General features: G+C 36.3%; 1 protein-coding gene and 1 long non-coding RNA gene across 2 annotated transcripts in view; both read right to left on the reverse strand.

Moving 5' to 3' along the window:
* The window catches only part of LOC138712227 (heat shock 70 kDa protein cognate 2-like), a 60,047-nt gene extending 42,625 nt beyond the window's left edge, over window positions 1–17,422 (reverse strand). Inside the window, exon 1 of the mRNA XM_069843779.1 lies at window positions 17,165–17,422. Coding sequence (XP_069699880.1) covers window positions 17,165–17,338 — 174 coding nt within the window. The 5' untranslated portion in view covers window positions 17,339–17,422. The remainder of the gene's footprint in view (window positions 1–17,164) is intronic.
* Window positions 17,423–22,299: 4,877 nt separating this feature from the next.
* Window positions 22,300–26,344, reverse strand: LOC138711597 (uncharacterized). Its single transcript, XR_011335405.1, has 3 exons — window positions 25,595–26,344; window positions 24,325–24,454; window positions 22,300–22,535 (listed from the first exon to the last, which is right to left on the reverse strand). It is a non-coding gene; the product is annotated as an uncharacterized lncRNA (long non-coding RNA).
* Between the last annotated feature and the right edge of the window lie 586 nt (window positions 26,345–26,930).

A 26,930-nucleotide genomic window follows, 5' to 3' on the forward strand; every position in this document is an offset into this window, starting at 1 on the left:
ACGATACAACTATTCAAATTTTGTACTCCTTAACGTAGTATACCTCGTTTATCTATATTCTTGCTGTACTGTAGTTTGAATTCAAGTCACTGCAGCTATCTACGAACGATCTATGTTACTTCTACAACGATCTTTGAATGGTTGTATAGTGGACCATAGTTGTATTCCAGGACCATAATTATGGGAAATGACGGTATGTATTCATCAACCTACAAGTGCGAACAGCTGTTCTCTAAAATGAAATTTATAAAGTCCAGCCACAGATCCCGCTTAAGTGATGCTCATCTCCTTGCGCAACTGAAAATAGCATGCATAGATATAAATCCCAATTTCGAAGAAATTGCTTTGAAAAATGATTAATTAAATATCACGTGAATGGACTGTTCTAATTACATATGGTAGGTAGGAGTGTAGTAGCGCAACTGTCTTTAAATCCGTCACTGCACTGTAGAGTGCAACCCCTCCCACAGTATATAGTTGCCATTTAAATCCTATCTTGTGGGTTGCGTTCATTTTGCCCACCACTGATCTAGCTGAACAAATTAATACCTTCTCTCCTAACAGATTTTTATGGAACTTTGTACAGGAGTTACAGGTAGCATACATATTTTTTGTACAAACTGTGATTACGTTTGTGTAAGAGGAACTATCCCTTTATTGGCGGTGCATTTAGACAAAATATCTTCTCTCCTATTTACCAGATTTTTATGCAGCTTTTTTTTTATACAGAGTTACAGGTAGAATTTTTTTTTTGGTGTGTTCAAACTCTGATTACGTTTTTATAAGAAAAACTGGCGTCGGATAGCTGCCGTGTTGAAAATGAAGGACGGAATTCTAAAATAAACAATTTTAAAATTCCAAGTTCCACACTTTCTCTTACTCTAAGATTTGGATACTCGTAGAATAAGACTATACCTAATATAATATATAATTCATAGAGGGAAAATTTGGATTTTTGTAAGCCTAGTTCAAAATGCTAAACATATTTTTAAGCAACATTTAAGGTCATGAGAAGTGTCTAATAAATTAAAAATATCTTCTTAGTAAAGATAGGAATTTATACCACAATATGAGGATATTAGTTTAGTTGTTCTTAGACTGTCGTTACGTCATGAATGACGTGAAGCCTGAAGTATGACCAGGTTACAACTGAAATGTGTTTTGTATCGCAGCAATTGAATGGGATACGTTTCTCATCCGTAAGGTTCCGCGTTGTGCTCCGGCAATTGATTTGTTTACATTGCACTGCGATTCGTTGATTGGTTAACCACATAAAACTACAATCTCACCTGCTTATACCACGACAGAGTTCCCTAACATGCACCTTCATTGCTAGCTACGCTCACTCTCTCTTTCAACAACGAACACTATGCATACCTAACCTTGTAGTTTCTGCGGGTAAATTCCTATCTTCACTTATTAGCCATAAAAATTATATAAGAAAGTACATAATTTCTTCTACAACATCCACTTTTCACAATATAATATCTCAAACCATATTCGAGTTACACTTCATTCATGCATAGTTTTCTGCCCAAGAGCAGGTCTGTCACTGCAAACCCAGCATTCTCAAATTTTTCCCATTTTCTGCCTTCCTCTTAGTCTCCGCATATGATCTATATATCTTAATGTCGTCTATAATCTGATATCTTCTTCTGCCCTAACTTTTCTCCCGTTCACCATTCCTTGCAGTGCATCCTTCAGTAGGCAATTTCTTCTCAGCTAGTGTGGCAAACCACGAGTTACACGTTTCTTCTAAAACTTACTAAAATCGACTGGCAGCGCGATACGTCATATCATAAAAGATAAACTTCAGACTTCTACCGAGACCATAGGCTGATGCCAGATTTTAAATGAAAGGTGGTAAGTGATATTTTATTTTTTATTATTGCTATTACCTTTTGTTTAGCGATAGCTGTACTCCGAAAATCTATTTCTGTCTAGTTAAAATTGAAAAATTTCAGCATTGTGATCGTCATTTCGTTGCCTTCACTGCATCGTATCGTCCTCTCGTCTTGTCAACGTTTCATCATACTCCTCTTGTCCACCGCTGAGGAGTAACGGTTAGCATGTTTGACTGTGAAACGAGTGGGACCGGGTTCAAATTCTGGTTGGGACAAATTACCCGTCTGAGGAATTTTCCGAGGTTTTCCCTCAACCAATGAAGCAGAATTGTTGGGTAACTTTCGGCGTTGGACCTTACACTCATTTCGCCATCATAATTACACTTCCCCTCTTTAATTTTCATCTCCGTTTCTTTCCCATATTTCGAACTTGCTCCGATGTAGAATCGGTTGCGGGCCACCACAGAACTTGGATCTCGTGGTCATTAGTTGCTGGTGGTAGTGCTGTGTACCGTGGGGCTCATGGTAGCTCGTAGGAACGGGTTGAGCCCTACGCGGAAAGGTGAAGGGATTCTGTAGAGGAGTTCGGAGATGACCCGCAGACAAATCTGTAACGCGGGAAGCACACCATTCCGTTGCAGGTACAATGAGCTCGTCTATGCGGCCTATGTGCTAGGGCAGTACCCAAGCCTGTGTCCCTTCCCTCAATGGAGATTAATAGATACTCCTCTTTCCTCTTACCACATTTCTCATATCTAATATTTTGAACACTCCAAATGAATGAACAGACAACACTGATATCAGATATTCAGATCTTGGTTTTATGCTTCTTGCATATTCTGATGCTGCAGTGTTGACATTTTTATTTCTGCGGTTTCATAACCTCAATTTGAATGGAAAGTGTCAACACGCAGCGTGAACTGCGTTCTATTTCTGTAACCGAGGGGAATGCGTCTTGGAATCAATGACGCTAACGATTACCGTGGACTCTGTAATTCAGAAATCCGGTGTAAACAACGTGGAACATTCACTGATTTTATTTTCGTCCAAATATTGTTCATTTAGCGTGAAATACAACATTATATGAAAATATGTTTTTCGAAGAATTAATAAACTGCAAATTCTCTGTAAAGTCATAAAATAAAATAAATATTTTTCACCTAATTAGAAAACTTCATGTCACAACATTATCTTAAAATATATTTTTGCCAACCTATCATTAAAACACGCTTGTTATGACGCTATAAATTGTGCACAATTGACCTAATTCTGGCACTGGTGCCAGGAAAGGTTACCTAGCAACTACTATTCCATGATGTCATCATTACCTTCACAACACAATTTTATACAACGTACCTGTAAGACAAAGCTTCAAAACAACAACAAAATAACATTATACATCTTGATTACACAACTTTTAACACTGTATCACTTCGGAATATGTACGATAAGAACTTTCTTGTGTTAAATTTTAACGTACCTTGTTAACATGTTTCGACCTATTTTGGGTCATCTTCAGAACTGGTCGTTGTTGGTCTTGGCGCCTTTTGTTTCCTATGAGACCAACACCGACCAGTTCTGAAGATGACCCAAAATAGGTCGAAACATGTTAACAAGGTACGTTAAAATTTAACACAAGAAAGTTCTTATCATACATATTCCAAAATAACATTATCTTAGAAACGGTTACTTAGCAACCATGTAATATACGTCATATTCAGTACTCATGTCTCTACTACGTCGTAAGATTATATTTTGTAATTTATAATAGTTTTTCTTACATAGTTTAATGCTACAATAGCATAGAACGTTGTATGTAACACGTGACTAATCTTTAGCATATTATAAACACTCGTGAAAACTATCGCGCTCGCTTCATTCGTGCCGTAATTGCCAAGATTGTACACTAGATACAGAAATTACTATTTAGAAGAATTAATAAACTGCATATTTCCTGTAAAATACAATAAAATGCCATAAAATTGGATTTTATGCGCGAGGAGGAAGTTTAGCGCCTGAGACGGAGCCGAAGGTAAAATTTCCACGAGAGCATAAAATCTGTTTACTCTCGTGTGCTATATATCTTATTAATTACTGATATCTACACAGTGGGCCAAAAAAGGCACACAATTTAAATGGTTATTTTCCAGTAGCTAAGATTTCACTTGAAAGTTTATTTCACAGACAAATTTCACAGTCCTTGTAGACCGGGAAAGTAGGCCTACTGTAATATTTATTTTTTTACCATTTATTAAACATTATTTTTTGTAAGGCAGTGCAAAATCGATCGTTTATGCCGAACTAAGCATTACGGTCTTACGAGTTCAGCAGGCCAAGCCGTTTGTTGTGCTATCATCATTTTTCTTCCGTTTTGAGTTCTCATTTTGTGAATAATGGGTCGCTTAACGAACGAAGACAAGGTTTTCATTAAACATTTGCACCAATATGATAATTTATCTGCCCGTCAAATTGTAAGGAACTACGCTCAGCGAGAATGGTCTGTTTCAAGTGTACAACGATTGATTAGCAAGATATGGACAAGATATCCCTCCTGAGATATTATTGCGTGAAAGATCGCATTTCTCAGATTCTCTGATGGTTTCCGCTGGAGTTTCAATTGAGATCTTAATCCTATGGACTATTTTGTGTGGAGTCAACTACAAAAAGCAGTTTACTACAAAACAAGAATTCGTAATATTGAACATTTAAGACAACGCCTTCTTGAATGTTGGGAACGGCTTGATCAAAGACAGATATCCAGTGTTATTGGACAATGGAGAAGACGCCTACAAATGGTGGTGCGGGAAAATGGCGGTCACATAGGGCATCATTTTTAATTTTGATTATTTGAAAGATCATTAATTCCGTTCCTGCATTTTGAAGTATAAATTGTCTTCAAAAACCACATTTTTCGCATCATTGTGTATTGACCTCCATAAGATTTTAATTGAGCCTCAAAGAAACATAATAAAAAGTCCTGTTCATCTTTAAAGTCTACTCTTTTCAACAGTGTATTCATTATAAATTAATGTTATGTATTTCCGAAAATAGAGTATTTCTAATTTTGTGCCCTTTTTTTTGCCCACTGTGTATATTTCATTACTGGTACCTAAATTCAATTTTAAATTGTACGCCTTTTCTTTGTAATGTGTTGTTTGTGAAGAAATTATGAAAGAATGAATGTATGGATTTTACGGTTGCTAATGTGTTGGTTATCATGGGAAAAGTTTTTAATTCACACCAATGAATTAAAAACTTGTAATTCAGTGCTGTGAATAAAGTCATTGTTCAGGTTGCTAAGGACGATGAAATAAAGACCAGTTTAGATACCAGTTATGGATAAACATAGTACGTACTAGAATTAAATTATCTGATTTGATAAGCATATTGCTACTGCACCACTACCACTACTATATTTAGTACTTCCTATTATGGCACTGAATTTTTGCACGCATCTACAGTATAACCAGATGCAGTACTGAAAACAATTATGTAATCAGAACTGAGGCTATAACTGAATCTGTGAACACTTTGCCGTGCTCCTGTACATGCTAGCATCTTTAATGCATGTGGCTGCATTCCAAACTGAACGACTCGTATGGTATGAGTATCACGTCGAGACATTTGACACAAGAATGTCTAAAAACAGATCTCTGGCTTACGACATAACCTTGCAGTAATTTAGTACAAGTGGTTCTCGATAGCCGATAGCTGGAAACAGTCCAGGAAATATATCCCGTTGATTTTGCATCTTTACGTGTAGGCGCATCCAGACACAATCTCTGTCCATTTCACGCGTACTCAGAAATTTGAATCTGAATTCCAACGTGAAGTGCTTCGTGTGGAGTGCGGCACTGAATGGGTACAAACATGGACATTATGACGAAGCGAAGAGAAACGATTATAAGCATTTGAAATGCGGATATGGAGAAGAATGGAGCGTGTGAAAATTCTTCTTCTTCTTCTTCTTCTTCTTCTTCTTCTTCTTCAGGCTCTACAACTCTCAGATGAAAGTTTTGGCCTTCTCAACAACTTTCTTCCATTCCTTACGGGTTCTAACTATCTTTGTCCAATTTTCCACCTTCATCAATTTCAAATCATTCAGGACATCATCCTCCCATCTATTTTTGGTCTACCCTGCTTTCTGGCAACTATTGGTTTCCATTCGTATATTTGTTTGACCAGTCTATTATTCTCCATTCTATTTATATGACCAAACCATCCTAATCTTAGAGATTTTATATGATTTATTATGTTTCTATTCTTTATCAACTCATTCAGTTCATTGTTATATTTAATTCTCCATGTATCATCATTCATTTTAGTTGGACCAAAAATTTTTCTTAGTATTGCTCTTTCAAAAATTAGTAGTCTGTGTTTTATGGAGTTTTTAAGTACCCATGTTTCACTGGCATAAGTTACTACAGATCTTATTGTAGTACAGTATAGCTTAAATTTGGACTGCTTAGATATCAATTTACTTCTAAATAACTGGAGGTTGGCATAATATGCTTTGTTTCCCATTATAATTCTTTCTCTTATTTCTTTCACAATGGTTCCGGCATTCACTTGTTGAGACTTTTTAGCAAATTCTTTTTTTACAGCGATAGGTAGCTGGCCTAACGGCCAACCCCCAACCTGGAGGGCCAGGGACTCTGCTGTAGGGCTTACCATTCCTTAGCATTGGTTTCCCGATTAGGCGCCGTATTTTCGCCTTTGGATCTTCCCTGGGGAAATCGCTGGTTCTTCAGATGTTTACCTGAGTTTTTGTAGATATGTTTCCAATGCAAAAGAATATCTCACAGGTTCATCAACCAGCCAAGAAACTCACCGGATTACCATGTGTTGTTGTTCTACATATCGGGGCTTTTTATCGACTAGCCAAGTCTAGATCCGCCATCGTGTGAAAAGACAGACGGAATAAAAAAGAAGCTGTGCTAGATAAAGTGTGTGAAGAAAGAATGATGCTGAAACTGATCAAGAAGGAAAAAAAAAGGAGTTACTTGGGTCAATGACTGAGAAGAAACTGCCTACTGAAGGATGTACTGAAAGGAATGGTGAACGGAAGAAAAGTTCAGGGCAGAAGAAGATATCAGATGACAGACGACATTAAGATATATGGATCATATGCGGAGACTAAGAGGAAGGCAGAAAATAGGAAAGATTGGGTTTGCAGTGAAAGATCTGTTCTTCGGCAGAACACTATGAGTAATTGAACATGTTTCGTTCCTAAGACCATATGGACTGCGTCGAGTGGCTGACACTGCACGAAAGGTGAAGTTCACGAATCGTACCTCGATTGTAATGCTAACTAATGCTACCACCACGACCCTATTTCTACGAGCATTTGGCACGGAGAGAACACAGCTTGTCCTTGTGAATGATTCATCTTAATAAGGAATGTACGGGTTCGTGTACTTCGCGAGGTGATCGTACAATGTTGTGGAACAGCGTGTTGCGTAACAAGAGAGCACAAACACGCTGTTCTACCAACGGCATTAGAGGATGAACAATATGGGCCACGTGTTTACAATCGAAATATATTTGAAAGTAGCTATCCTGAGTTTTTTGTATTTTGTTTTATAACTTTCTTACATCATTTAGTAGCTTGAATTATGGCACAGAACGAATTTTTATGTCTGAAAGGTCATGGCTTTGACCTCAGAAAGAGAAAAGGACACTGGAGTTACGGATTAAATCTGGGTCCTTACAATCATTAATAGAAAGATTGTTATTGATATACCGCGTACAGAATACAGTAGAGAGGCTTGTTTAGCCACAGTGAAAACGTAAAGAAAGTGCAGGTAACGTGTGGGGGGTAGGAAGAGCCGTACGATAAACGCGAGGGATGCACAAGGTTTTAGTTACAACATTTATAGCGGAACATTAATTGAAATTATATTTTCAAAAAACACACAAAACAAAAGAACACAAATTGCATAACGTTATCACCAAAGCTCGGAACTTGGGGACTTGTGTCTTTGAACGTGGCTAAGCGACCGGACTTCAATGTCAACAAACTCCCGCTTCCAGCACAGAGGTACTGTAAGGTCTGCTATAAAAGTGGTTCCTGGCTGGAACAACATAATGATAATATTATGGTAGGTTGAAACACGTAATTTTATAGCATATATATATATATATATATATATATATATATATATATAAATAAACATGCAAAATACATCAAATTTACAGTTCTGCTCTGTACATTTTATTACAGTTTATGGCTACATGCATTCGAAGATTTTCGAACCCATAAATTCTTCGTCTGTTAGTTAAACATGATTTGAAACGAAGGAAACTTATTTCCACGTCACATGAAGTGACGGGAGCAAACTTTAATTTTTTTATTTTATTTATTTTAACTAGCTACCTAGTGAGTACAAATTGCATTTATAAAATAAAAATGTTTCTAGCCACTACCGTAAGAGTCAGGCTCGTGTACGGTGTGGTCTTAGTGAATAATATAACATAAATTTACAAGGACAGTTTACTAAATACAGTAAGTAACTTGATTCAAACCAATAAATACAATACAAGAGCAAGAATAAAGAAGAAAGAGAAAACGAGAGAAAAATACACATTTATTATAAATTGACAATCCGACAGAAGCCAGTGATATTCAATAAAAACATGAATATAGTCGATAGAAATAAAAGGTAAAAAAGGTACATTTGTTACTATTATATATCATGGATAATTTTACAAATTTCTTTTTTAAAAGTTTCAATTTTAAAAAATTTCAAATTTGGAAAATGGTTTGAAATTTTATTATAAAGTCTTGGGCCTAAATAAAATACTGAATATTTTCACTGTCACTGTTTCCTGTTCGATTTTCAGCAGATCTCGTATCTGAGAAAGATAAGTATATCCTAAATTTTTCTCGCAAATAGCTTTCAATTAGTGTATCACTACTAGGGAAGGTCCCTCTACGACTTGATCCATGGCTATGGACAAATTTTCCATCAATTTAAAGGACTGCAATGTCTTTCAATGAATGCCCGTTTCCAGCTCTAGTTTATGTGTGGCACAACTTACAAAATATAAACTCTGCATTAGAAGAAAATAATGTATCTCCTCAGAATTCCTCCACGAAATTCTGTACCTAAAATTTAAGAAATGTATTTTCAAACTTCCATAACACCTATTCGAATAACACGTATTTTCTCATTCCTCAGACAGACCATTTACCTGTAATTCTCTTAATGTCATTGGCTTCGACATGACACAGTTTCTTCGTTCGTCTTCTTGCCATTCGATGTGACCACTTTCTTAGTACATACGACTGTCCCTGAGCACTTGCAGCTTGAGCTTTGTGTACGCTGTACCTGTAACCTTACTCAAGCGCACGACACACAAGTCCCCAAGTTCCGAGCTTTGGTTATCACATACACATTTTAACATACAAGTAATTGTAACGTTGAAATAATTCAATATTCAGTTTCTATTGTCACTTTAATATTGCAGAACTCGCAATCAAAAATAAAAAAGTGATCCACCAGGTCTGTAGCTGCTCTCGATGCCGAGATATTATTGAGAGAGACAGCGAGCATAGCTAATTTTATACGCAACTTCGGCGCCCTCATGTCCGTAGCTAGGATAGGTGGCGTCATTGGGCGTGTTCATACAAATTACATTGTTTCATGGCCTAACTGTTAATAAAATTAGCATTCGGCTGTGGCTTATAGGGTGTTACAGTAAGCATTTGAAATTCTGATACTTGTTTTTGTTTCATCACAGATTCTGGATCGAGTGTTTATAATCGGTGCGAGGAAAGATATACGCTAGATCTACCCGTACGTAAAAAAAGTTGAACACTGTTCTCTTCTAATTGCAACAGTTTAAAAATCCGTGGCGCGACAGCCCATGGAGAGCCAAGGCCGACTAGCCGACCGTTGGCCTCACGTCCAACCAACTTGGATTCGATTCTCGGAAAAAAAAAGTGAGGTACACGATAAGACTTCTATAATTTAGATCAGCAAAAGAACAACACTTTTAACTCAAGTAATATACAGCAATTGACACCAAACAAAAATCCATACCAATCAATGTTAAAACTGTCCGATGCTCGCACCACTGTTGCCCCCCCCCCCCCCCGCCCACTCGAAAATTAAGTATTACCAGGACGGTATTACGAAAACTTTAGTTTTATCATTTAGCATTTGCAATATTAAAAGCTCCACCGTTTAATCTTTGAATCATATCCTAAAGGAAGTCAACGCCGACGATATGTCACCAGGTGCTATGGCAAAATGAAGATTATTAAACAGTGAAAAGTTTACGTCACATGTTGTACAGCGGGTATCATGACAGGTTTCCGACCGGTTGTTCAAGACACGATACGATTAGTTAGTGCTTTGTTGAGTAGAGCTGACAGTTATGGTTGTACCAGTCAAACAAAAACAAATTACAGTTCTGTTTCAGTGCTGTCCAACAGTCGTCTGGTCGGTGAAATTGAATCACAACTAGAGCTTTGCCCTTTTTACCTTGGTTTGCCGAAACTGACCAGGGAGAGGAAAATGAATTAGATAAGAAGAAACTGCCTACTGAAGGATGTAGTGGAAGGAATGGTGAACAGGAGAAAATTCGGGGCAGAAGAAGATATCAGATGACAGACAACATTAAGTTAAACTTGTATGGATTGTATGTGGAGACTAATGAGAAGGCGGAATAGAAAATATTGAAGAATTCTGGGTTTGCAGTGAAACACCTACCCTTGGAAATAACACTATAACAGTTTGCCCGCTTGGGCTGATTACCTGGTTGGTTTTTTTTTTTTTTTTTTTTTTTTTGAGGTTTTCCCCAACCGTAAGGTGAATGCCAGGTAATCTATGGAGAATCCTCGGCCTCATCTCGACAAATACCATCTCGCTATCACCAATCTCATCGACGCTAAATAAGCGCATAGTTGATACAGCGTCGTTAAATAACCAACTAAAAAAAATATATATATAACAGTTTGTGCTAAAAAAAATAAATTGTAGGCCTACAAAATCGAAATATAATTATTTCACATTTAATTGCTTTTAACATGTGCAATCTGTTTCATTAATGCCGTCTCATTTTGATATACAGTACATTCAATAATTCATCTCCATCCCACTACTATGCTAGTGTGTTTGCAAGACACGCAGATAACCGTTCCTATGAGCAGTAGCGTATTGCTGCACCTCTGAAATGTTGGCATACATTGCAAACAAGTCCCAATATGTGCTGACGGAGGAGCTACTACTCTAGCATGAACACTACTGAATACTGGAATACACAATATACGCGATTCAAGCCGCACGTGCATGGTAGGAGTGAGGGTTGAAGAGGTAGTTTCGTTGTGAGTGCTACCACAGTCTACTATATACAGTCGCGAAGCTCAATATGTAGTAAAAATGCAAACATGGATAGTTGCCCACCACTAGGATCGCTACTATCGCCTCATCATCGCAGATCTCTCTCCTAGCAGACGAAAAAATATGTTACACTTTCGTTGTGTTCTTTTGGAAAAATTAACACCTTCCTTCCATTATTGAAATATTAAATGCATAAATTTAATTTATTATTTTAATGAAGTATATTAAATTCCACCATAAACTCGAAGATACCTGCAAGAAATAAGTAATATAATTTTTGTTTGTGCAAAACGAACTGAAATTTACTATAATACCTTCACTCATTCAAGATTATAGCGATAATTAACTATGAAACCAATAAATATTAATTTGCATTTCCCTTTACAACAATAATAATGGAAATATGAATTAATGGAGTAACTTACGCGTACCGGTACTTGTAGTGTAGGCTCACGTAGTTAACAAAGTGGAATGAGGTTAAGCAATAATAATCACATCAGAATTGGAAATAAAACGTGATCAATAAATGTTATTGTAACAGACTTTTTCTACGTCTCTAGTAAAGCAACAAATAAAAATTACAACAAAATCAACTGCTATAATTAAAAACATATCCTTTGAAAAAAATAGGCCTAAGCAATAATAATCCCACCAGAATTGAAAATAAAACGTGATCAATAAATGTCATTAAAACAAACTTAATTTTTCTACGTCTTTAGTAAAATAACACATAAAAATAATAACAAAATTAATAGCTACAATTAAAAATATATCCTCTGAAAAAAAAAGTAGACCTAACCTTTATTTCTCTGGAAATTTAGCAGAACTTTAACCTATATCTAATGTCCTTTTGGTTAGACTGAAACATTTCATTGTGAAATTTAATGTATTCTAACAGTCACAAAGAACTTCAAAATTAAGAGTTTTGTTTCTGCACAGCATTCTTGTGGAAACCCAGGAACCTTTCTGAATCTTTCGGAAATCGGACAAAGGATAACTCTGGCCTCTTTCTCTTACTGTTGCTACAATTTATAGCACTACAAACGTCTCCTCCTTGTCCCATATTATTATTCCAATTATATTTTAGCCATTAACATTTTCATTACAACCAATAACGAACATTTCACAAGCATTAATGTGAAATACGCAACGAGCTAGCACTCGATAGAAATACGACACAGTCCAAAGTCGACCATGGACAGTCTATTGTTTCTAGTTGCTAACCGCTTGGAGCGCTTTATCACGAGATTTGCAAAAAAACACTTAAGCTTCGCGACTGTATATAGTAGACTGTGGTGCTACTAAAGAACGAGAAAGGATTAATTGAATCCAGTGTACTAAAACTATGCATGTCATAGAAAATAAATGTCTATACAAAGCCTAATTAGCATTTTCTGCTTATTTGAACGCCTATTTTCTCCAATTCTACTGCCTTTTCGCCTATCTACTTACAATTTTTAGAGTCTGTCATTCTCCAATCTAATCGTATCATAATCTCTTATAAAGCGATGCGGTTTCGTCTTCATTGTTTTCGAGGTTGTGCTCTGTATATAAACTCGATATTACTAGAGTTAGGAAAAAAGTATTGCTTTGCAGAATGAGAAACTGCTTGACTTTTTGTGAAAGTAGACACGGACAAATTTTCTACGGAAAAAAATTGAAGTATGTACAACATTTATATGACAAGTGAGTGAAGTGAAAATAAATTTAAATATAAGAAAATATGAATGTCAATTGATGACAAAACTGACTCAGTCGGACGCCACATTGCTAATGTAATTATAGATGTAAATCTGGCTTTCAGGTGTAGCTCCCTGTGAAGCTGATTTGAATAATTTCAAGAGAAAAATTGTTCCGTGGCCCAGCATCGAACCCGGGACCTTTGGCTGAGCACACCAACGCTCTACCGACTGAGCTACCCAGGAATTGTACCAGACACCTGCTCAAGTCACACAGAGTTTGTGTGCACTCAATGTTGTGTCTTTGACGGCTTGTCAGCCCACTTCAGGTATGTGGATATATAGGGAAAAGTTGAGCCAGTGTCTGGTACAATTCCCGGATAGATCAGTCGGTAGAGCGTTGGCGCTTCAGCTAAAGGTCCCGGTTTAGATACCCGGCCCTGGAACAATTTTTCCTTTGAAATTAGTTGTAGATGCAATAAATACAGAAGGAGCCGATAGACTCTACCTTCTAACCACTGAAGTATTAGATAAGGTTAATTATTCTATCATACGTTAACTTTTTAATACAAAAAATGGTGTTTACTTTGGTCTAGTTCTTCTGTAGAATTACCATCATTTTTTTAACAATTGCGTACGACGAATAATATCGAGTACTAAGCAAGTGGTTTTACTTTCCGACACCCAATACTTCCTACAAAATCACCTAGAACGATTTACCTATTGTACGTAATAATGAATGAATATATCACCGTCATAATGGCACGTGCCGATGAGACGTGTAATTTAAGTACGTAGGCCAAAGTTTACTCGAGAGGGTCCAGGTGCAAATTTCTGAACAGTGGGTATTTGGGGGCTTGGACCTCACCAGCAAGAAAGCAGTTTTAACGCCAGTGCACACGCGAAAATAAATTCAGGTAAGGATCACGCTGGCACTGCATGAGAGATCCGCGCATGCGCCACACCAAACTGTTCCTGTCGCTAATCCCTCCTTTATCTAGGAGTGAAATGAAGGTGATAATGCCGGCAAAATGAGTCCAGGATCCAGCGCCGAAAGTTACCCAGCATTTGCTCTTAGTGTGTTGAGGGAAAACCCCGAAAAAAATTCGCTCAAGTAACTTGTGCCAACCAGGATTTGAATCCGGGCTCGCTCGTTTTACGATCAGGCATGCTAACTGTTACTCCACAGCAGTATACGATTATTATGGAACGAGTCGTATTTCGACACAATGAACAATCGTGTTTTACATTTAAATGGTGATCCGTTCGTTCGTGAGATCTGATGTGGACAATACAGCGGCAATACATTCATTGCTACGTACAATCGGTGAATAGTGTGAAAGATTGGGTGCCGGCAAGTAAAAGAACCTACTTACTATTCTATATTATTCGTAGTATGCAATTCTTTCTTTCTTTCTTTCTTTCTTTGTTTCTTTCTTTCTTTCTTTCCCTTAGTTTAACCTCTCCCTTTCAGGTTCATTTATACGACCCACGCCATACGGGCCTTACAGGGCCGCGACCTGTCGGGAGAGGAATTAATCTATTGGATCACATACTCATACATACTTTTTGACCACACAAGGGCATGGAGGGCCTCCCCGGATGAGGGATCAGCTCAATGCCAGGGCCACCCTCGATACAATACAATTTAAGACATTACATACCATCCACTCACACATATGAAAGGATTAAAGGCCCATTCACAATGAAAATTAAACATAACCGTAACATAAACACAGAAGTTTGCGTCTAGGCTACCAAATGGGATCATTCACAATGATTCACATAAGCATTGACATAAACATTACCATAAGACGTTAACATGAAAGTTTTCGAACTCCAAACTTTCATGCTTATGCTTACGTGATTTGCAAACAGAACACAATCGTGGAGCGCTGAAGTATACGACAGAATATGACGAAATGGCATCGTTGTTATGTTTCCATGGTTACCAAGTATGTTTGCTGTTATGTTTATGTTCTCATTGTGAATGATGGTATGACTTCTTGATTTTACCGTAACGTTTGTATTCTTAAGTTAACGCTTAATAATAATCCGTGGCGCTACAGCCCGCGAAGGGCCTAGACCGACCAGCCGGCTGCTGGCCTCACGCCCACATGCCGAAGCAGAGGTGGACGATCATCCAACCAGAATGAAGGTATCGTGTGGTTAGCACGATGATCCCCTCAGCCGTTATAGCTGGCATTCGCAACCGGATTTCGCTACCTATCGTAGCTCCCCAAGTGCATCACGATGCTGGGTGGGCACCGGTCCCATACACTGGCCGAAATTTCATGAGAAAATTTCTTCCCCCATGAGGACTTGAACCAGCGCGCATTCCGTAACGCGAGTCCTAAGCAGGATGCCTTAGACCACGACGCCACGGTACGGGACAAGTTAACGCTTACGTTTTGTTTAATTTTCATTGTGAATGAGCCTTAAGGGAAGGATCGCCGTCCATGGCCGGACTTTCAAGTGGTACAATCCCGGCATTTGCCTGGAAATAACTGAGGAAACCATGAAAAACCTCAGGATTGCCGGCCCCTGGGATCGAACCCCGGACCTCCCGAATGCAAGGCCAGCCCTCTACCATGCCGCTAGCCCGTTTGGTTAGTCTGCAATTATTGTTGAAAAAATGATGCCTCCGTTGGTCTAGTTCTTTTGTAGATATGGGCCTATCTATTTTAATGTTGTAAATCAATTAGACATCTCCACAGAATTTTACTTCAGGTTTAGACAAATAGGCCTAACTACTAAATTCACAATTAAAATAATCACTCCGGAAAGGTTTCGTTTGACTGGAACGGGCGGTCCCATTAACTTCGTCGCTTCGTGTAAGAGTCGTGCTCAGAAGTAAATGTAGTCTACCCTGTGCTGTGATGGGAGTTTATATTACACAGCAGCGTTTATCCAGCTACTGACTGCGGTACGCTAATAGTCCTAGGTGACTATGGAACCAGTGTTTAATTTGTATTTTTTGAAGAACATAATATTCATTTAAAATGAGAAATTCGCATCAAATCGAGACATTCCACTGCTGATCTGCTACTAGTAGTAATCGGGATCTATTTGGATAGCTTCCGAAGCAAGCGGTCCGAGAATCGATACCCGTCGTGCGCAATTGAAGAAATTTATTTTCCGTTCACGGGACTGGTTGTTTGTCCGTTATTTTGTTATTGCCCTGTGACGTCTCTGTGGTGGTCCTGCGTCATGCAGGACCAGGAAGGTCTCCATTTGTGAGATGTCTAGTATTAAGATCTAAAGAATATCCCTCCCTTCCCCGCAATGGTGTGTAATTCGAGTAAAAGGGGAAGTTAAACAGAGTAAGAAATACAGAAAGAAGTAAGCGGGATTCATGCAGTCTATAAAACTTCTGCGAAGATCCGACAGTAACAAAGAAAAATGATAGTGCAAAAGAAAAAAAAATTATAGGTGTATCACGAAACAAATATAAAACAAATTAAAATGTTTGAAATAAACTCACAGAAAATTAAGATCTCTATCCAAAATTAATACAATAATGAAATAATTAAGCTAAAGTACTTATTCTAAACATTATAATTCATTATATTTGTGTATCTATTTTATTTACATTTCTAAATAAATTTACGTTTCTTATAAGACTATTCACTTTGAGGGCAACGTAATTATTTTCTCTCTCATTTGTCACAAAATATTAACAGTTCCCTCACAAGTTTTATTGTTTTAAAATACACAAATATTTTCATAACTAAAAATATGATGCCTACATTAAAACGGTTATAGCCTACATCTAGCTACATCATCTGTAGCTCTGTAGTTTCTAATGGTTGATATAATTCTTACCACATTTAACCAAAAAGAAGAAAAAATATTGTAAATTCAATAAAACAAAATAAAATGAAATAAAATAAGAAGATTAATTTTCATGAAGTGGGAACGCAGAATTGTCTGTTCTCATAGACTGATTAGACCGGAGTTTTAAACTGATCTGTAAGTGCAGGGAGGAAGGCAACAAGTTATTATTTAGTTTTATTTCTTGTGTCTAAATGGGTATGCGACCCGACTAGTTTCGGCCAGACAAGAATTAAATAAAAATACTGCCGAAAATAAAATAAAAGAATATATTTAAAGATTTTTGTATGATAATGATTATTATTATTATTATTATTATTATTATTATTATTATTATTATTATTATTATTATTACTATTTAAAGAGATTCGCGTATTTAAAGAATAGGGTGAGAGGTGCTTGCCCACATGTTACATTGCAAAGAACTGCGTTTTCTGAAATGTACCTAATTAAGTTTTACCTGACTTTTGGCAGCATCTCCGATGAGTCTCTCAGTGTCTGTAAACGCGACGTAACTCGGAGTTGTTCGGTTGCCCTGGTCGTTTGCGATGATCTCCACTTTCCCATGTTGCCAGACCCCGACGCAGGAGTACGTGGTCCCGAGATCGATTCCCACAGCCGGTACCTTGCCCATTTCGCCTGCACTTCACAGCACCGTTTGAATTTCGCTCCGCTCCCGTCTGTGGCAAGCGACTACTACCTCCGCTGCCGCGAGGTAATTTTTATCCCCGCCACAGTTTTATGAACTGTCCTGTAGAGGTCGGTCCCATCTGCTCTCTCTCGTAGTGTGTGTGGGTGTTTCAGTATTCTGAAACTGAACTCTATGGCAGGGGTTCTCAACGTTTCTAGTGTCACGGACTCCTTAAAGCTCCTTCCCATTCTGGTGGACCCCCTAAAATGTTTTTTTTTTAATTTAATCCGGTAAACATGAATAATTCATTTCATTACGAATAATGCATTTATATTAAACATTAAAATTCTAGTCACTTTTTATTAACTTACCATAGAATTTTTTCTTCAATCATGAACTCAGACTTCACATCTTAATGATTAATGTTTATACTGTATTAATTTACCGGTATTGGATCAAATCCGCCATGTCCAGACAAGATTGATGAGAAATAAATAAGTAAATATTACCGGTATATATGTTTATTACAAACTTTCCGCAATTTCATTTTTTTTTTGCCTCAACTTCTTCCATAAATCTAGGATCAAGCAGGGCTAATATGGTAAATAAGGAGCGGATTTCTATGTAATTAAATATTATTTTTGCGTGTGATAAAACACAATTTACAAAGTTAAAAATTACGAACATGAAGTTTCAAGTTTAAAACCCGAATTTTATTTCACATAAAAACACATATTTTCACAAAAAAATTATGTAAATACATATTTTCAGGAAATCTACTACAAACACATAAATCTTGGAGTTTTTTTTTTACTTAAATAATTTTTTTACAAGAACTTTTAAATATTTTAAAACTAAATCAATTTTGTTACTCAGAAGTGCGTTATCTTTTTAAGAATTCTTGGGTGCTTCGTGTTTCTAAGCTCTGTAGTGTATCCGTGATCCATTTTTGTAATAATATCGCCCCAAGTTCTGAGTACTGCTAGGCAGCATATCAGTGTTATTATTAGAGAATAAATTAACATGGACAAGGAGAAGAGATCTTGCAACACATAATTAGGTATGTTTATTGTTGCTGAAGATGATTTCATTTCACGCTTTGTTTGTGAAACACAACAGATAAGAGCTCGGGTATGAACATTACTTAATTTAAACAAATCTCTCGCCTCTCGCTCATGTCCATCAAGTAAGGCAATACGTCATGTTGTGATTCCATGTTATCGGGCTTCATCAATCGATATCCTTCAAGATGTACTGAAAGATGGTTGTTTAAAAAACGATTTGGCTTTCCTATTAGCAAATCTAAGCTTTTTATGTGACACCATAAAAAAACTCGAAACATCCAAAAACCTGTTGTCTGAAACAGGGAGGTGCGTGCCGTGAAAATTAAACTGCACTCGCTACCAGGTTCAGAAGTACAAGTACTAAGGGACAAATTCCAGAATGTGTTTGGGAAAAACAGTGGATATAAAAAAATGTGTAAAGTTGCTCAAGTATTGGAGGATGTGCCTGTAGGTGAAATTGATGGTGTATGTGTTTGTGACATTCTTCTCTTTAAATATGCACTTCTGACGTCCTGGGATGTGGAAAGATCGTTTTCACAGTATAAGTCGTTGTTCAGAGATAATCGGCATGCATTTGTGATGGAGAATTTGGAGATGACCTTTGTTGTTCACTGCAATTCTCGGCCAATTACTAGCACTCAAGTGTGGTTGGTGAATACCTAGTACGATTTTTTTTTTTCAAGATAAGTAAGGTATTTTTGTCATATTTAAAAATATATATATATATTTTTTATTTTAGCAAACATTTTTATACTTTTTAGCACATAAAAAAGAAATATATTTAAATTTTTAGCACATAAAAATCCTCTCCCTAATGATAAAGTCGGGCTAATTTGATACAGACTTTAAAATGTACCGAAGGTTCATTTTCAAATGTTTAAAAGCGTGATTATGGAATTACATTTTATGCTCTTTAAGGAGCAATATTGAAAAACGTTTAAAAATATCATTATCAGCCTCATAAATACATGTGTGTGTCTAAGGGTACGTACACGTTGGAGCGACGATAAACGATAAAAGAAGCAGCGATGCTATATCAGAGAGAATTGAAGCATGCATTGTCATTGAGGTGTGCATATTGGAGTAACGATAAAAGCAAAGATACACGATAAAAGCGACGAAAAAGAAAAAAATCCATTTTCGTCGCTCTTGTCGTTCATATCATCTCTGATTAAGATAATATTAATCTGTATAATGACCGGTGGTTATCAATATATCCAAGTATTAATCGATTTATGGTTATTTCGGCATATTAAATTAATTATCATGGATATTGACAAATTGATCAGTTGTGTATTTATTCGTGATACATTATGTGATCACAAGAACCAATCACATCACAATGAATTTATAATATCTTTGGGATGAGAAACGGGTTCAATTTTGTACGTATTTAAGTCATATTAACCTTGAACCTAGCAGCTGTTATTTCCTATATATCTTCTTTCATTAAGTGGATGCATAGAATATCTTCTACTGATAAATCAAAATGTTCGCTTCCCGAGACCTCGTTGCTCCGATATGAACACTTTATTCTTTGATAATACCAAAGCGTCGCTAGGTCGTTTCTCTCATCGTTTACGGTTGCTCCAATGTATACGTACTCTAATGCCTACCCACTTCACTTTGCGTGATTCGGGTTCCGCATACTGCGGACAGATGGCAGGACTGTGACCCATTTTCAAATTGCACACCACTTCGGCGGGTCACGTTATGCATGCTGTGCATCTGTGAAGAGCCATGTCGTGCCTCAGTTTGTTCCTTTTTATTCTCAGCATGTAACATGACATTGTATTAGTATTGTCTAAACATCATTAATTTAAGTTAAAGTTTCTTGAAGTAAGTAGCCTACACTGGGTGGGAGGGGGGGAATCCTTCGCTGGAAATTAAGTGCAACTGCTGATCACATATTTCAGATTGATTAGTCTAATGCACTTTCAAGACAACTTTTATGAATTTCACTTTGCTGCCATCTAGCGATTGCAAAAGAAGTCACGTTATAACCCTGATGGAATTGCATGGAATAATAGCCTTCCGCTGTACTTCCATCTAGCGGTCGTTACCAAAAAATTCATTTTCGACAGCGGAGATCGTAGTGGTTGTTCTCTTTTATATGTTGCCATTTTATAATATGGGAATGGCCAATCTGATATACAGAGTGTCCAATAATCACAGGTCGTGATAAAGGGAATAAAGACAAAATAAGAATAGGAACCAACCCTCTAACTCGCAATTTTCACCCCAGGTCAAATGAGGTAATGAACGTAATGTAACTTTAGGCAAGGTTTAGGGCATAAATATCACTTCAAAATGTAGTCACGAAGCTTGAGGTGTGAGGGTACTAGGAACAATAGACTGTGCCGGTACTATTTCTAATTGTCTGTGATGAGGCGATAGTAGCGATCCTAGTGGTTAGCAACTATGGATGGATATTCCCTATGTATTGAGCTTCGTGACTATATACTACACTGTGGTATTAGGTCGTCTAATGTCTCTGCCAATATATATCAGCGTAGGTCTATTTGTCGCCTTTGTTTAGTATATATGTCTATTCTGTTGTATGTTTTGTAAGAATATTTCTGTGATAGTGTTAAAAGTTCTGTAATCAAAGTGTATAAATTCGTCTATAATAAACAGAAGAATCTCAGAAAAAAAACTGTCAAAACATCCTTATGCATAAATACTGGAGAACGTACAACCAAGTAAATTGGCATTTGCTACAAGTCGGACGTATAAAGAAATCGCACGCACCGCCAGTAAAATATTGCAGCAACTCAATGTGTTATTTTCCAGGAAATGGACACCTTTGAACTAGGAAACAATACGGAAAATTAAGATTTTTCCTACTTATTTTCATTTGAAAGCTGAAACATATCAAGGTTTCATCTGGTGCACTAAAAAGTATTCACACCTATGGTTGTAACTCAAAATGCACATTCGAGTTAATGCATTTTACTAGGAGTGCGCAATTAGAATCACTCAAATGGCGTTATTGCACCGAACCCAAGTCTGTGGAAAATAATTCGAAAAATCCCATCTTTGTTGATCTGCATTTTTAGATTAATTCTAAAGAATACAAGTTGAAAAGAATCGATAGTTACAATTAGTTCTTTAACTTTCAATGCTAGACGGGTTTAAACCTTTCAGGACCATTTTCACCACCATGTTACTAAACCACAATTGACTAATTTTATTATAATTTAACTTTTACAACTTATGGGATATTTAATTAGTTTTCATTTCACTAAATAAGCACAATTTTATTCCCAAGTAATCACGGCCTTCGGAATCATAGTATAGTAATTTCGAAGGCCAAGTGCTTTGTTAATACAAGCCTTGATCTTTATAGAGTGTTAATTTGTTATAAATTAAGACAAAATGACGTCGAACAGAGGTAACATCAAAACTATTAATATCATCGAAAACAAAGGATGGGCAGAATTTAGAAAAGATGGAAATTAGTAGAAATAAATTTTAATGCAAAAATAAATTTATCGTTTAATCACCTTCTGTACTATTCAAAATATACAATGCTTATGTTTTGCTTAGCCTAAACTCCATTTGCTAATCTTTTTCGTCCTTTGTATTAAAATCTTCGCTTTCGGAAATTATCCTCGCCCATCTTGGTAAGGAATCACGTTCAAGTAACACGTTCATCATTCTCGTCATGATGAAAATTGTCAATGCAGGATTAATTAAATTACTAAATATTGACAAATTAACTTTAATGTGGTTTAATGAGAGCTTAAAGACCACTTTGTATTGAAGTTCAATGTCCCTTCAAGTGTATTAAAAAGTTAAGCGACGATTAAATAAGCTTGGTGAAATCTGCCCTTGTTTAAATATTTATAGATTCTGGGAAATTTGTAAGCTTATCAATACACAAAAATGGAAACAAGATTTACAAAGCATAAACAGGTTTATTTTCTTAAAATTACAATGTTCACATGTCAGGAAAATAGGGGTTTTTCTGCAGTTCACACTGCCTTGCCACAGAAAACTTCACATTTCTCGTTCCAATCTTGGTTCCACAAGAGTTGTTCCACATTCCAGTGTTAACGCACATGTGATACGAGCTGCTGACTTTCTTATATGCATCGCCTGGTTGTCGAGGAACCAGGAACTTCGCACCATTCCTGAAATATTACCATCAGATTAGTGATGTTACATTCTTTCAAGTGAAGACAGTTTTTGACCATTAAGAGAGTCTAGTATAGAACAAGTTTTCCCCGTTTTTTCTCTCCAAGATTCAAGACTATCGGAACTTTCAGTACATAATTTAAAGAAAAGAGGACAAGAGCAAAGAAAATTATAGTTTTATTAACCATTATGAATGTATTTTCACAACTATTTCCTGGCTTAACAGCACTAATCTGGAGAGAATTTTGTCAATCTTTTTAAATAGAGTGATCAGCGAAGAAGTTTGACAATTACATTTCTTAACTGATGCAATGAACAAGGCGGTGGATTCAGTACTCCATTTCTTAATTTGGTACAGTATTTAGACTCTTACATTAACAAATGCTTTACATAAAAGTTCAATAGTCGTCTCTGCGTAAACAACTTACGAGCAACACACCCGAGGTCCTAGTTTGCAGCGTTGGAGTTTCTACCCAAGGGCTGATTGAAAATTTGAACGGAAAAGTATTAAACGTTAAGGAAAGTGAAAAAATGATCATACGGTCAAAATGAAAGGGCCAATCTCTTGAGCAGCGAAAATTTTCTAAGTCCCTTCGTGTGAGCGCGCAGTTCACTACAGTAAACCTCCGTGCGCCGCTTTAGTTAACTCCATGATACAAGGCGCTGATTTGGGCTGCCTCCACAGTACGCTTCGAATCTCCGTAGTGTATTTGTTTGTACTTCATTTTTTTGCAACTCCTTTTAGTGTAGTATAGTCAATTTTGCTTATGTTAATTCATGTTACTTGCAGATAATTACAAAATTGGTGAAAATTTGTGGTTATAATTCCAGGAAATCTGAATCTTTTTGTCATCAGAATTATGCTTTTCTTGTCTACAATTACTACGTTTAGGCTATGATGATCATAGATTAGTATAATCATTCCTTGTAGCAGAACTTTCAAATTAATTATTGCCAATTATTTAACCGTCAACATATTTACTGAATGTTCCTTAGGCAACAGAGTTTAAAGCAGCAGGGATTAATAAAATTATTAACAGCATTTAATATGAAAGCCCCTAATTGTCTTTAGTGCTACTTCCATCTAGCATCAAAAGTTTATATTAACACGAAAAAATAAAGCGAAAAGTATAAATAAAGTGACAAAACTCGTTATATTTTCACAGAGCATTTAAAACTCTGCAAAAAAAAAAAGTTTAGCAACTCCATGCAGATTTGAACTTGCAACCTCACGCACTCTAGCTATCGCTCTACAAACTACTCTAAGAGTTTTACTGCAGTCAGAATGGCATTTTAACGAGCAGTGGTCATACTCCACTTGAGAACTTGTTCTACAGTATATCGTGTTTGTGTTACAATATTCACTGTTTAACGATCTGTCCGTTTTAAAACTCATATGAATTATTTTCTCGGAAGATTAATGATTAATAGTTTTGTTCCCCTTTATAACTACTAGAAGAATATACACAATCTTTTGAACAAAGCCTGGCTGTCTCGAGCGCTCAGGGAAATACAAGATTCGAACTTAGTCTCTCAGACGCCGGCCACTTTCATTTTGACCAATTGTACAACAAAAGTAAAGGAATCTTTCAGTTAACACTAATGAGCACAACTAGCGGTATGTTAGGAAAATACACGCCACTTACAATGTTCATAAATTATAACAAGACTATTGAATGTATTTACACCCCACGAACTCCTGTTCACTTTATCAAATAGTTCCCTCAAAACTATCTTAAATTAAAGGAAAGGAAAGGAAATTAGAGAACTAACCAAGTCTCATACCAGAATAAAGTTGCGGATGAAGTTCCTGTTAGAGCTATCTTGTTGTAGATAATGGCTTTCATAGGAAAGCAATATCCTTTCAGTTAGCCGTCACGTTGAGTAGGGGTTTCACTTCGGACAGGAGCTTCATCTAAAGAAATTTGAAACCAAACATCAATATACTGCACACGAAGTGAATAATACTGCCATTTATTAAAAATAAGAGTGAAACAAATCAACAATTCTAACTTTTGAACATTCTACAAGCCATAAATATCCAGAAGTAATCAAGTCGCTAGGAATGTGACTAAGCTGTAGTAGAAACTGGCACTTAAAACAGCAAAAATCTTTAACTTCAAAACTCTAGAGGGGGGGGGGGAAGGAAAAAAAAAAGAGCTCTTCATGCATAGTAACTACAGATCATTCATAAATGTAGTTCGAGCAATGCCAATTGCCATTTCCGTGCACTAGACCTGAGAAGTCTATGTACAATGAAGTTAAAAATCCGAGTTATCGAAATTATTAGACACAAAGAAATTAAAAATTAAAGACTAGAATATTTATACCATTCCAGCAAAAATCCGAGTGAAGCAAACAATAGCATATCAACAATTTCGATTAAGTAAACTTCCAAAATTTCAACTGCAGTTACCAATTTTGTTCACTATAAAAACCACATTTTTTTTTATTTCCTTGATAAAAGTACAATTTCCCAGTTTGTCACTAAATCTGAATTTGATGTTATAAAAGAACCATTTCGTATGACTGAACATCTTCAATATCATTTCAATGAAATGAATTTAAATGTTTTACAATTTCAACCTGTGAACCGCTATTAACAGTTTTCAACATGACCTGAAATTCAACAGAACAAAAATTTTAGAAAATGTAAGTTAATATATTTCGCTATTTCTAGTTTGAATAAAAAAAAGGAATGAAAAAATTTTAGAACAATTGGAAGTAGAGTCAGTAGAAGAAAAAATCAGCAGATACAAATTCAATTGGCTAGATCATGTAAGATGAATGGAAAATTCAAGAATCCCAAAAATTTTTTGATGCAGTATAAACCTAGAGGACATCGTCGACCAGGAAGACCTTTAAGAAGACTGCTAGATGGGGCCGAAACAGGTCTACAGAGGCCTAATTCGTGAAGGAGGATGATAGTTTGAATATTATGTCCTAGAAATATTTTTAGGAGTTCAAAATAAATTCAGCCAAACAAAATAAAATTATCAATGCTAGACAATACAGTATAGTAACTGGTAATAATGAGAATTACCATTAAACTTACTAACAAACTGTCCAGTTGGTGTTTAAACCATTTAGTGGTTATGCATCTGTACACTTATCTACAGCATCCCTCAGCATAACGTATCAATCTCCACAAAGCACCTGAAACATCAAAATAACGTATAAATTTGCAATAGAAGTTCGCTATGGGTAGATCGATCCTGTTTCGCCAAGAAAATGTGCCTCGGAACACGAATCTAGAGAGAATTCTTTTTTCGTTTATACATATTAAGAACCACGCCCAATATCTTACGAAAACAGCATTTAACGAAATTCGCGCAAAATTATTTGCAATTAACGGTGATAAAAATTGTTCCTAGACAATTTATGGACGCAATCGTATATATGTGAAGTGAAACCACAACTCCAAATTTTGTACCACATTTACAGTCTTAGAACAAATTATATTCAATTACACCCTGAGTAGTGTAACTGTATGACGTTTGTTTAGTCAAAGGTTTGAAGTTTAAAGAGCATTGTTGGTTTTAAGAATGCGTTTGCTTAATAAAGACATTGATACAAATTGCACGTTCTGAAGTGCTAACAATTTATCAAGTTTACAATAATCTATAGTTAATACAGTAGAAAACTTTTAGTAATATGAACATGTTAGTATTACCAACATTGCCAATTTAGCAGATTTCAGTTTTATAAAATTCTTTCACAAAAAATTATACGAACATTACGTATCATACATCCAACTTCGTAATTCCGGCACATTTCCTTGTTGCCACCCCTTCGACACGTTGAGTCACAGGATCATGAAGGGGAAGTTAATAATGGTCCGCCACTACTGTTCAATTGTTTTATAAATTTGGAAGAAATTGGCTTTGGTGGCTCGCGTAGCATCTCCTCACACCTGGACATATCTGCGCACGCCTTTCTGACTACCTAGGGGGGAATTCTGAACTAAGACAAAAAAAAAAAAGACGCGTAACAAGGCGCGAACATACATCTCCAGATCGGAAGATAACTCCGCTCACCTTTTCGGCAGCCAATCAAGCCGTCGAGATCCACAGCCAGAAACAAAATAATCTACAAAATCGTAAACATAATATGCACCTCCATCAAAACATTTATTCATTACTTTAACATTACAAAGTGCACTTGTGTATCAATTCTCAATTACTTCATTAACTTACATTATTAAAAATTATATCTATCCATTCTCAATTGCATTATTTATTATAATTGAATTGTATTATATTTATGTATCATCAATTCTCTATTGCTTCATTACTTCAATTGAAATGCATTTATTAATTAAATATCTCCATATTAACGTTAAGACTTCATTATATTTACTCATATTTAACATTTAATAAAATTGTGCACCA

The sequence above is a fragment of the Periplaneta americana genome, chromosome 13, assembly GCF_040183065.1.
Source record: "Periplaneta americana isolate PAMFEO1 chromosome 13, P.americana_PAMFEO1_priV1, whole genome shotgun sequence".
NCBI classification, from domain to species: domain Eukaryota; kingdom Metazoa; phylum Arthropoda; class Insecta; order Blattodea; family Blattidae; genus Periplaneta; species Periplaneta americana.